The 13,721-nt window shown below is 34.4% G+C and overlaps 1 protein-coding gene across 2 annotated transcripts in view; it reads right to left on the bottom strand.

The window, feature by feature from the left end:
* CAMK4 (calcium/calmodulin dependent protein kinase IV) overlaps positions 1-13,721 on the bottom strand; it is a 253,623-nt gene that overhangs the window by 193,473 nt on the left and 46,429 nt on the right. The window contains exon 1 of one of the 2 annotated variants that reach the window (XM_064376208.1): positions 7,950-7,966. The exons of the other annotated variant lie outside the window; for it this stretch is intronic. Coding sequence (XP_064232278.1) covers positions 7,950-7,951 — 2 coding nt within the window. The 5' untranslated portion in view covers positions 7,952-7,966. Of the gene's footprint in view, positions 1-7,949; positions 7,967-13,721 lie in introns of those variants that run through there. 2 annotated transcript variants of the gene reach the window in all.

Raw genomic sequence — 13,721 nt, 5'->3', positions numbered from 1 at the left:
CACTACACACTTGCTTATTATCCATGGGGATCAGAAATACTGGAGTATGTTTAACTTCCAAATTAGCAAAAATAACATCAGGAAAAAGAAGAAATAATGCCCTCAGATACCTTTCTCTTCCTTTGGACTCTTTTGCCTATTATGAGCCTTTAAAGTTCAACAGTTTTGCCATGCTCCAGGGAAGCTCTTGAAGCTCTAAACTAAGCATCTTCATCAGAGGGAGGTGAGGAGGTAGAGCAAAAGAGACTATCTTAGGTTGGTGCTTCTGTCTGTGCCTGGGACCACGCTTGTACAAGTCAGCCCTCAAAGGTTAGCAGAATCCAAATCTGAAGTGATAAGTGAAAAGTACGAAAAGATTCTGAGGAAAGCCATTATGCAGAGACCAGATAACGTTTTAGTTTCTCACTAGTTCATCTTTATGTTTCTCATATTACCCAATACAGTGCCTTGCAATAGCAGACTACCACTAAAGGTCTTTTGATTGAATATATTAATGTTTATTTAACAAACCCACATGGATACATAACTTTAAAAATGTCAAAGCCAAATATAAAGTGTTTGTTGCCTATGATCACCTTCTAGCAATCTAGATATTGAAAATCTTCTGGCTAATAGAGTTAATTAGGGTTATATAAAGGGTGTCATTTAAATAATTTGTGATAACAAATTTAAAGAAGGGAGACTATAATTTTTGCTTCACAGTTACCTTGTTATTAATTTAGTGATTTGTTTTAATTACATATTAAAGTTTCACCATATTTAAAATGTCAGACCTATTTTACGAAAGTCTCACAAATTATCTATTTTAAAACTTTATGACACTATTCAGATAAAATGATTTTTCAAGTGAAATGGAATAGCAAAGAAAAAGGAAATAACCTAAATGCTCATGAGGATAGAAATAGATCATTAAAATATGCTACATTTTAAACAGAATACTATTAATCAGTTACAATGACTGAACTACTTTAGTTCATCAATTTCAAGATATATTTTAAATTGATAGCATCATAAACTTGCCATCGAATAGACAGTAGGAATGCCTCTGTTGCCACTGATTAAGAATGAAAAAAAAATGTTATTCCTGGAGGCACACTTGGACAACTACAACCCTGTAACATTGCATGCAACAAACCATTTAACAGTTATTTGAAGAATGAATATGAATTCTGATAGCTATTTGAAACCTTCTATTTACACCTTTGGACAGATCAAGAAAGTGTGAGCATCAAGACTGCCACAATGAGTATCAGCAGTTTGGAAGACACTACTGGGGATAACAGTGGAGCATTCTTTAAAGAACTCTTAATTCATCAATACTCTTGATGGCACAGACTATGGTACTGTTTAGAAAAACACACGTATCAGTAACTGAAGCAAGCAGTGATTAAAGAAGAATTTAACTCTGACTGTGAAGAGGTTTTAGAATATCTTAACTAATTTTTCGTATGTTTTCCTTTCTATATGCACAGACTACATTAGTCATAAATAAATTATTTAAAAATCTACATATAAATAAGTCTAAAAGAGCTTTCAATAAGGGTGTCAGTTTAACTAGCAAAGGTTTTGTTTTCTATCTTAGTGACACAAAAATACTGATAAGTCAAATATGATAGATCTTTATGCAAGTCCAAACCATCCCTGGTTTACAATGGCTCCTCAACTTACACAACTTTGGCTTTATGATGTTATGAAAGCAATACACCTGAGGTAGAGACTGTATTTTGAATTTTGAATTTTTGATCTCAATCTTTTCCCAGGCTAGCGACAAGTGGGACAACTTGTGATGCTTGGCAGCAGTGGTGAATGACAGCTCCCAGTCAGGCACATGACCACAAGGATAAACAATTGACACTCTGCAGTGTGATGTGCTGCCAGATAATTTTGCCCAACTGCGGGCTAATGTAAGTGTTGTGAGCACATTTAATGCAGGCTAGGCTTAGCTATGATGTCCCATAACTTAGGCATATTAAATGTGCTTCTGACTTACTGTACTTTCAACTTGTGATAGGTTTATTGAGACATAAGTACGTCCATCATGAGTTGAGGAACACTATACAAGGATAGATCTCACAAGCATATTGTTGGAAAAAAGTAGGTTGCAAAAATATGCATACAGATCTTACTTGTAAAGAAAGAACTCATGTAGAATGTAAACCTGTATTTTTGTGGCTACACACACAAGTCAAAATATAAAAAATAAACTGAAAGAAAACACATAGCTAATTATAGAAACTAATTTGATCCAAGAAAAGGTAAAAGATTTGGAATTAAGGTCATAGAAAAATGTGATTTAACTAATTCACTCATAAAGTTCTACTTTTCAAATGAGAAATATATTCTTACAGTATTGATATTTTTTTCAAGCAATGTATGCCCAGAAAAACTGCCGAAGAGCAAATATATACAAATATCACCCAGTGGTTAATTATGAGTAGTTAATGAGACCGTCAGTCTTTTCTTATCTTCTAGCTGAAACTTTTCAATTTCCACATCAGTTCCCTAATTTAAGAGTAAAATAACACTAGGGAACTGCATATATACTTGTATTTTAAATGTCACTTAAGAGAATCAAGCATTAGCTTGATTATGTATCTATCAGAGTGACCCAGTAGTATTAGCCAAATAGCCCTATATTTGTTTTGTCTTTTGACTTCCTCTTTGAGGAAAAGATGCAATGAAGAAAAAAATACAATAAATTAGGAAGTCATTGCCCTAATTCCAGAAAATTTCTTGTCAATATTAGATAATTTTTCATGAGACACAGCCATTCTTTCATCAACTATCTTGATATATGTAAGTTATAAACATGGCTTTAAATGCTCATGAACTTGACTTCTTAAATCAAAAGTTTATCCTTATATCTCTTGATAATCTTCTCATTACATAACCCAGAGAAACCAAAAAGATCTCTCTGGATTATGTAGTAAAGAGCTTTAACCCCTTTCTCCTGAAAAGCTATTCTCCTCTTCCTTCTAAAGAAAGATGAATGATACATGTGCTTTACAATTCAGCACGGAAACAAGAATCAGGTTTACCATAGATTAAAGGAGAGGGGATGCAGGCAGGAAATAGCTATATTTTATTCTATGTACTGTATCACTTATAGGTGGGTTGCAAGAAAAACATTATTCTAGTTATGCTAAGCTAAAAAGTTAATACAGGAAAGTAGGAGTGCAAAATCATTGTCAGGACTACAGTAGCAGGCTTTAGGATAAGCCCCAGGAGCAGAGCCCAGAACAGCACTGCAGAACTGTCCAGCATGTCACCATCAGAAATTTTTGGATTTCTAGATCCATGAGTCTGGAAGCCACCAACAACTCTGCTTAAATAGTCTCTTGACACCTAACAAACTAGTGCCTTGCCTGTAGAATACTGTTATAGAAAACAAAGAAATCGAACTTCCCACAACTGGATTTGGCAATATCAACACCACAGCAGAAACATTGCCCCAACCTTCCTTTCTCCTCCAGATGTTATTTGAGTGTATAAAACTGGCAGGGCCAAATCACACCCAGGAACTCAGCAAAATCTAAAGAAGATTCCAAAAACTCTCCTGGCCCTTCTCACTGTTGGTATCATAGCAACCATCCAACCAATGCTAATATTCCATTAATATTCTGAAGAAGTATATCCAAGCACTCTGAATTTTGTTCTGCGTTTTAATTAAAATTCTCAGAGGTCCACAGTGAGATTATGTTTCCTCTCTAGCCTACTTCCTTTCTGGTCCTAGTCTCTGCCAATTTGCATGTAGAGCTCACTGTGTCACAGTTACCATCTGTTTAAATAACCCACATCTCAGAGATTTACACGGCTGCACGTGTCTCAGCAAACCTTTCAGTTTGGAGATCTAGGTCAGCTAGCCTAGATTTTTAACAGAACAGTTGGCTTTCCTATAGAAATAACTGTATTTAGAATTTTGGAGTGCTCGTTTTTGTGCCAAGTTCTTGATCATCTTCATATATTTTAATTGAAATAAGGCAGCCTGATAGAGAAGCAGCAGCATAGGTATTAAAGATAAGACCTTTGGTAGGTCACTTAAAACCTGATTAATAACTAGCTTATGTAACTGGCAGACTTACTGTGAGTACCAAAAAATAATGTAAAAGAATTCGAGCCATTGCATTTTTGTCTGCCTTCTACAGTACAATGTTTGTCCAGTGCCTTCAGAATGTTTTTTATATCAAATCTGTAATTCGCTGAAGCTGATTTTTAAAAGTAGGATATCATTATTGCCTGATATTTTTCTAATTAGAAGATTCATTTAAAAGCTTGTTCTGTTTCAAAATAACCCCTATTACTGTGATGCCTGGGGAATATTCTTATTCCATTAGTAAATCGCAATCAGATATATAAAAACACATTTTAGAAGATATTACTGTTCTTTTTATGAAAACTGCCTTCCAGTGTTTTTACTTACAAACTATAATACACATATCAAATTGACAGGTATTTCAGACATCTTCTAACTTCAATACTGCTGTGAATACTGGCTCTATCACACTTCCTTCTTCCGAATGACCATATCCCTCAATTCACCCAATGAAGGCTTGTCAGGAGTGATCTTATCATTCATTAAACTTAGTGTCCTAAGTTTCAACAATGCAAACAGCATTTGTGGATTGCCTAACTAAGCACCAGACCAGAGGTGGGCACAAAGGACACAAGGATAAATATATTCAATTCCTGCCCTTGGAACACTCAAAATCTATGGGTAAATACACACACACATACACACCAGGAACACACATACGTCTGCACACTATGTAGAGCACTGCAAACAAAAACACAACATAATGAGTACCATATTTTTGGCATAAAAAATAAAGTGATTCAAAAGCCTTAAAGATAAGCAATAAATTAGCAGTAGGAGTTAGGAATTGCTGAATTAACTGTACATTGACACAAAGTAGAAGAATTGTGTTCTATCATCAGTAATTCTATCATACGGAGGGAAAAGATGACTCTCTGAGAAAATTTTACTCCCCCCTCCCTCTGGCACATCTGTGCTTGGTTGGTGCAACCTTGAGTATGCAGCATCTGGCTTTCTCATACATGGATTTGATGGCTCGGGGCCAGGCTGATTGGCAGAGACAGCTGAGATCTGCAGAAGGGGTCCCAGTGTTGCTATGATGACATAGCTCATCCTTCCAAGTAGCTCAGTAAGGGTTTTTCAAATTGAACTACAGTCACAGAGCTGGAAACCCAGGTCCCTTTGAACTTTGGCCTGGCCTCACTCCTTTCCTCCAGTAATATCCATCATTCTATCCTGACTTTTCAGGTTAGTATATACAGTAAGTTCAAGACTATGACAAAATTTGCTTCAAATAAAAGAAATAATGGGTCCAAACTAGACTTATTTCAGGTAAATTACACAAGTACTCCTCTCTGAGAAGGCCCTGTGTTGCAAAACTCCAGGGGTCGCACTCATACTAATTTCTCAAAATTTATCATCCATGTGTTAAAATAAAATAGCCCTCATACTCCAGGGGGCGCCATTGAGCCATACACTATTAGAGTTAGGGCTGTCCCCCGAGGTTGCATTGAGGTATCCCACTGCCATAGAGTTAGTGTGAACCAATCTTAAGGCATTTTACAATACTTTCTAGAACTCTCTAGGGTTACTTTTCCTATTAAAAGAGATCCGCTATATACTTATATTTTAAAAGTTCTTGTTATCACTGAACCCGGCCCTTTTTTCTCATTTCTTTGGAAAGGATAGAGTGGTTTCTTCGCAGGAAGCAAAATCCCAGTTTAAGATGCCTTGCTTAGAAAATAAAAAATTGTATCAGATTCTCCGTAACAGACTCAATTGCTAAATAAAAACTACCACATTAGACTGTGAACTTCTTTCTGTCAGGGATTTCTTCTCATCTGGTACTTTTGAACTGCATGTACTACCTTCTGCATTGCATTTACTCCATAAATATTTTTATATTTAGTTATTTTAACTATTAGTTTATTTACATAAACCTAACAGGATCTCTGTTTATAATATAATGCAGTATATATGTTGTATATATATTTCAATGCTACAAAGCACATTTCTTTCATTTTTTTTTCGTTAAGTTAAAGGTTTTTATAACTGTGAGTGACCTTTCCCAAATTATTTTGAACTATTTAAGCTGCACTGTAAAAAAGCAAACAAGCCTGATTCTCCTAATTTCACATTGAAACTATTGCATAAATCTGTGACATGCAACATTTACAGGGATTTGAGACAATGCCCATTTCCAACACAAAGGTAGGCACTCCACGCGTCCAGAGCCATGCAGTGACTCTAAAGCTATCAAGCATTCTCTTCACTGAGCATTGTGCAAAGCACTAGAATTATTCCTGTAGGAAGGCAACAAAAGGAAAACCCTTGCCTTTATAGACATTATAATCTCAGTTAGGAGAACTAATGCATACAGAGAAATGCCCTAAAAACATTATTACAGCCTCTGAAACAGAAAGTAATAGAATACGTTAATTCTTCAAATTCTACAATGGCATACTTTGACCACATATTAACTTTTCTTCTTTCTCCAAGCTACACTGCATCCTAAAATTTTTAAATAATTATTACTCATGTCTGAGAAATGATCAAATATTACTTATGATAGTACTGCATTTAAAATGTTTCGAGGATCACAGTTCTTATATTTAGATACCAGTTAATTCTTATAACACATTCTAAATTCTCACCATTAAGAAGCAGTTTATAAAATCATTTGGTCCCCTAAACATCAATAAAAGCAGTGATATCATAAAACATATGAAATGATACATGCATTGTAGAAGCCATTGAGATATACAAAAAAATTGTATATCATAAACAAAGAAAAAAAACATGACTCAGTTTCATGACCAGCCTTTTAAAATTCATAATTTATTTTTTTAAAATCTTAAAAACTATATTGATTGCAGAGTAACATTGACTATCCACATCCTTTCAGAGCTGCTGGAACTTATGATCTCTTACCAAAACGGAAATAACTGTAACTCTTATTATGGGAAACTTTGAAAAGGAGGTAAAAAGGAAAATAAAAATAAAATACCTTCTAGTCTGTTGAAATTGCAACAAGCAACTGGCCGGATGAAACACTGCTTTTAATCCCAGAAAATCAGTTGCAGGGAGTTTCTATGATGTATTATGCTTCTAATGCTTTTTGACATAACTTGCCCACATGCCTCTGTTTAATTCAATGGATATTTTATAGCCAACTGCTTCAAAATCAAGCCAAAGACTCATTCCAGCTCCTACTAGACTCCAGTGTAAGTGGTTGAAAGCCTGTGGCCTCCAAAACCACAGCTGACATCTCAAGGATTCAAATACCTCCAATATTCATGGAGCTGCATGTGTTTTGTCTGTAAAACCTGGTTTCTCAAAATTTATCATCCATGTTTTAAAATCTTAATGAAAATTATGTAAAAGATAAACTTTTCAATAGTACATTTTGGACCATGTGAACATACCTCCTGAGAAATGGAAATTTGGTCAAGTGGGGAGATTTTCATTTAAAATGCGTAATTTCAGTCTAGAAAGATACTATCTATGGCAAAGGAATAGCAATTTTAAGATCAAATTGCTTATTGCCTTTGAAGGTTACAAGGGGCCAAACTTTTGTGATCAAAAAGGATCACAGCAAATGGTAACAGAAAGATGGTCAAGAATCATACTTTTTAAAAAATTTGGTAAGGATTCTTCAGTCTTAACATATCTAATGTTTAACAATGATTAGGATATATTATTACTATTATCCAACTCATTAAGCAAGAGATGGGATCAAGATGACAGAATAAGAATCCATAGAAGTGCCCCATCCCAACCCAAACCCATACAAATAACAGAAACATGTTTGAAAAATAAAGGAATACACAAGGCTGGTGGAAAACAAGGCATGACCTAAGTAAACAAGAAAGTATAAAATATACAATTTTTTAGATTTTTCTTAATATATACATACATATTTTTACAGATGGGGTTTTGATATGTTGCTCAGGCTGAACTTGAACTCCTGGGTGTGAATGATCTTCCTGGCCTCAGCCCCCCCACTAGCTGGGACCACAGACACATGCCACTATGCCCAGCAAAAAATATTTAAATGACAGAATGCCTAAAGGCCAAAAACAATTTTAAATAAAAAAGGTGGAGAACAGCCCCAAGATAGCTGCAAGCTTTTGGGGAAGTAGGGTACACTGCCAATGAGAGGAACAGAGGTGGCCCACATGCTCAGGTGGCTGAATACCAGTGTGCTTGAAAAAAGGGGAGAAGAGAGAGTTTCAAAGAAAAACAGAAGTAGAGGATGGATATAAATCTTTAAACACTTATGTAATAGTAGTTTGCAAAACAGAGGATACAGCAAACTAGAGGAAATGCTTCAGTAAATTATGAGAGAATATTTCTCAAAGCGAAATAAAAGCATTAGCCTTCACAATCAAAGGAATGAGGGAGTTTAGAGGAGAACAAGCCAAGATCAGTTAATATTAGAATTAAGCTGAATTCTCAGCAATATTTGATATAAGAAGATGGTGGGACTATATCTTTAAAGTCATGAAATATACTACTTTGAACTGAAAATTCTTTTTTTCTTTTATTAAAATTGATATATCATAGTTGTACATATTTTGGGGGTACATGTGGTTTTTAAGATACATGTATATAATGTGTAATGATCAAGTCAAGGTAATTGGGATATCTATCATCTCAAACATTAACCTTTTTTTATGTTGGGAAAATTACAATTCTTCTAATTATTTTGAAATACACAATAAACTATTGTTAACTATAATTTCCCTACTGCACTATCGAATATTAGAACTTTTTCCTTCTATCTAACCATATTTTTGTACCCATTAACCAACTTCTTTTCATCCTCCTAAACCTAAAATGTTCTACTCCCAACTATAATTCATATTCTAAAAGCAAAATAAAGATATTTTCAAGTATGTGAGATTCTATTACTCTCAGACACTCTGAAAGAATCACTACAGGTGGTACTAAAGTATAATGAAAAATGAATAGAAGAGGAAGACCAAACAAAGATGTAATGGTGAGCAAAGAAACAGTAAAATGTATGATAAAGTGCCAATAAGTATGCATTGCGATCTTTTAAATTCCAGTGACAATTTAGAATTTAAATCACAGGTGCTATCAACATGAGAAGTGTTAAAAAAAAAAAAAAGGAAGAACTAAGTAAAGTGTTCTAAGATTCTGGTCTTGTTCTTGGGAATACACAACTCAGCATACTGAGAATACAAATTAAGAAACATTCTTGACTCAATAAATGCAAGCTGCAAGAACCGCACAGCATAGTGACCATAGTTAATAGTGTTGTATTGCATATTTCAAAACTGCTAAGAAGGCAGATTTTAAATGTTCTCACAAGAAAGAACTGACAAGTATGTGAGGTGATGGATATTTTAGTCTGATTTAATCATTCCACAATGTATACATGTATCATAACATTATATTGTGGCCCATAAATATATACAATTACTATTTGTCAAATAAAAAGACAATAATATGAAGAAAAAAATCAAGAGCGACCATCATATTTCCTAGGGAATGTTAAAGTTAGATATAAGAAAAGGATCTCTCCCTCTCTTCTACTGTTCAACAATATACTGGACTTTTTCATTAAGTAGTCTTATACATTTTTTTAAAAAAAAGAGTGGTATAACACTTAAAGGTAAATGGACACATTTTTAGGAAGAAACTAATAGTTGCCTACTCAATAGTACTTTCTCTTTTTCTTTTATAACAAACTTCCGATTTTCCCAACAGATAGACACACATTAAAAAGTTATTTCACATGTAATGTTGGCAAGAATGGAGGGAAACAGATATTTCCTCATTGAAGGAGAGTATTATTGAAGGGGTTATATTGGTATAACCTCTTTGAAGGGCTATTTTTTTCCTATTAAAATTTTAAATGTGCATACACACTGATCCAAAAATTTTTCTTATCCAAATCCACCCTGGATACACACATGTATATATATGTATGTGTGTAGACATATAAGAAGATATTCACTGTGGCATTGTCATAGTGTAACTTGGAAACAAATGTGCATCAGAAAGAAAACTGTTAAACAAACTAAACTTTCATACTAGTCACTCATTCACAAATATTTATTGAACACCAATTATGTGCCATTCACTGTTCTAGGCCTTGGGGATGTATTAGCAAACAAATTCCAAAAATAAACTTTTCATTTTAGAGGAGGAAGACAGACAATGAAGAAATAAATCTATTACATGTCAGGTAGTGATAAATATAAAGAAAAATAAAGCATGTTAAGGGGAGAGAGAGAAAGTGAGTGAGAGAGACTAAATGGGAGGATACAGGAGTTGGACAGGAACATCAAGGAACTTCTGATGAGGCTGTATTTGAGTAGAGATTTGAATGAAGTAAGGACATGAGGCAAGAAAATATTAAAGACTGGAGCTTCTCAGTCAAGGAGACAGGTGGGCCTGTGTTCCATGTGTTCCAGAAACATCAAGACACAGCCAGTGTGAGCAGAAAGGAGTGGGCAAGGAGAAGAATGCAATGAGAGATAAGGTAGCCATACTCCATAGATGCCATCAAGTAAGAATTTTAAATTTTATTCTAAGTCTACTGGATACCATATAGCTATTAAAATTAATAATGTAAGTATATATGCCCTGGTATAAAGAGCCTGCAGGACAGACTAACAAATTTGCAGAATACATACCTGCTAACACCTTTTATATTAAAAAGACACCCACACAAGACAAAGATAAAATGTTCTATGTGTATACATATATATGTGTGTTTACATGTATATATGTGTGTGTGTGTGTGTATATGTGTATATATATACACACACATACATTTTTTAAAGCTGAAAGATAACATTTCAAAGAGGAAACATTAGTTTCTCTGAGAAAAAAACCTGGAACAGAGAAAAATGGTCAAGAGGAATTCTGGTAAATCTACACATTTTTAAATTTCTTTATGAGAATGAATACATGTATTATTAAATTAAAATTAGACTAAAAAATAAAGATCATCTTTAACCATCCAGCAAACATCTGTATACCTAAAAACCAGGTATTGTTACTATACTCTCTTCCAGACGAACACTTTATTTATTTTTTATTTTTTATTGTTTTACTCCCCACCTTGCCACCCAGACACTTTAGAATCTTACAATCTGTATATAAATTGTTCATAAATATGATAATTACTCATAAAAACTATCTTTTTCTAGACAACTGTATCTGCCTCTGTGAATGTGTATGTGCTTATATATATGTATTTATGCATTTATATAAAAAGACATAAGCAAATTAATGTATTTTTCTAAATATATAAATACCGTGTATAAATGTTTGTGGCTGGGCCATTAGCACAAGATGGTCATGAATACAGAAGTAATTAATGAGAAATCATAACTAAAATCATCAGTGACTACTGGTCTAGAGATAAAAGTTGTATAATTTTTGACACGATTATATGTCCAACATGACAACAGTTTCTAGACTTAGAGAAAAGTGAATCAGTGAGGTATCCCTTGCCAACAACTCCTGATTCAGGGAAGCACAGAAATAGATATAGCACTTATGTACCTTCCTGGAAATGCAATTCTTTAGCAGGATGCTGATAATTAAATTGAAAGCATAGTCCCCTACATTATACCTGAGTGTATCAGAGTGGGAAAATAATGTACATAATCTGACAACTGGGTATGGATAGTCCTAGCAAATTAATTTTCTTATTGCTAAGTAGTTCATAAACACCCTGTATAGAGACAAGGATTATACAGAGAAGTGATGTACAAGACTCTGCAGAAATATTGGTGCTCCCTACTTTCTATCAAAGCTTCTATTCTCAGAGTAATTTATTTTATTTCCTCTAAAATGACATTCAGACATTTTGCAACTTTGTTGAAATACTCGAATAATTTTATTTACAACACTTCCAAGTAATTAATTATCTTAATTACAAAAAGTCAAATATGTAACATTACCTAATATCTAATTCACAGATACTGCCATAGTACATGATATGGGTATGTTAAATCCAGGTTAAGTTTTATGTGAATGCACATAAGCTGTAGTTTTTCAAGATTATAGCTCCAAAATATATTGCTCAGCTCTAAGCTCAAATCTAAGTTTCTGCCACTTAATAGTACAATCTCTTTGGGAAATCTGCATTTTATATATATGTATGTTAAATATATATATTAAAAATATGTAATATATATTAAATATATATATATATATAATATATGCTTAACACCATTATTGGCATGTATATGGTGGTTCTTCTTTCTGTAGCACAACACAGATGGTAAAGAGAATGGAAAAAAGAAAGCAACACTCATCCATAAAATACTTGTAAGAGACCCAAAGAAAGATTTGGCTACTGAACTCTTTGGCAGAATTAAACCCGAGAAACTGTAAGTTGGAATGAAAATTTCCATAACACCTCTCTGACCTTCATGGTAAATTACTCATCTTTTAATTGTATTCAATAACCACACACACACACCCCTAGGGTTGTTTGTAGGCCAGACACCATGATTCACATCAGTAACAAAGGAAAAAAAGATATATTTTATGCTCGCTAAAGGTTGGTAGGTTGGGAGATAGGTAATACTTCTCAGAATATTTTAAAAGACTATTCAAGAATTGGGGGAGAGAAATTAAATGAGTTGGAGGCACATCCCAATGACATCTAGATAATAGTGTCCATTTTGTTCTCTATCTTAGCTGAAGCTTTGAGTACAGAATATACATGAACTCTTATGGAACACTTAGAGGACTAGTGTCCTAGAAAAAAAACTTAGGAACTAAACAAGAGCAGGAAGAATGGTGATTAAGAGAAGGTAAAATATCAAGCAAAGACGAAGTACAGGCCCATGTAAAATCAAAGACGTAGTCTTGCCAAATATTAAGGTAATTCTATAATTTCCTACAAATTTGCTTGCATAGTAATAATACTACGATCATTTTATTAACTTCTGAGAGATGCTCCCAGCTACTGCTTGTTGCAATCTCATACCCATCTGACTTGCAGCTCCTTGCTCCCATCTCCTCCCACTAGCCAATCCAATTGCAACTATTTTTGAGTAGTGACACAGTATGATAGGGAAATCATGGTGAAAACATAGGTGTGCATTCCATTTTGCTTCAACAACTACACATTAGCTAACATGCTTTGAAGTGCACCGTGTTCCAATCCTCCATCAAGTGATTTACCGTCACATGCCCTTGAATTCTTACATAAGGTAGAGACTACTGTTATCCTTTATCTCAACATTGAAGAAGCCAGAACCCAGAGAGGTTTCATTAGCATACCCAAGGTCTCACAGTTTAAAATATCATATATATGGCTTATCCAAATTCTATGATCTTAAATATTACCACATACATGTTCCACTGACATACTCATTGATATGACTTGGCTCTGTGTCCCTACCCAAATCTCATCTTGAATTATAATCCCTATTATCCCCAGCTGTCGAGGGAGGGACCTGGTGGGTGGAGACTGGATCATGGGCGTGGTTTCCCCCATGCTGTTTTGTGATAGTGAGTGAGTTCTCACGTGAGCTGATGGTTTTATGAGTGTTTGACAGTTCCTCCTTCATATTCTCTCTCCTGCAGCCTTGAAAAAGGTGCCCGTTTCTCCTTCTGCCATGATTGTAAGTTTCCTGAGACCTTTCCAGCCATGTGAAACTGTGAGTCAATTAAACTTCCTTCCTTTATA

This window comes from Aotus nancymaae, unplaced genomic scaffold, assembly GCF_030222135.1.
Source record: "Aotus nancymaae isolate 86718 unplaced genomic scaffold, 86718_ANA_hifiasm-v0.15.2.pri h1tg000014l, whole genome shotgun sequence".
NCBI lineage: Eukaryota > Metazoa > Chordata > Mammalia > Primates > Aotidae > Aotus > Aotus nancymaae.
This window is presented reverse-complemented; position numbering and strand designations above follow the sequence as displayed.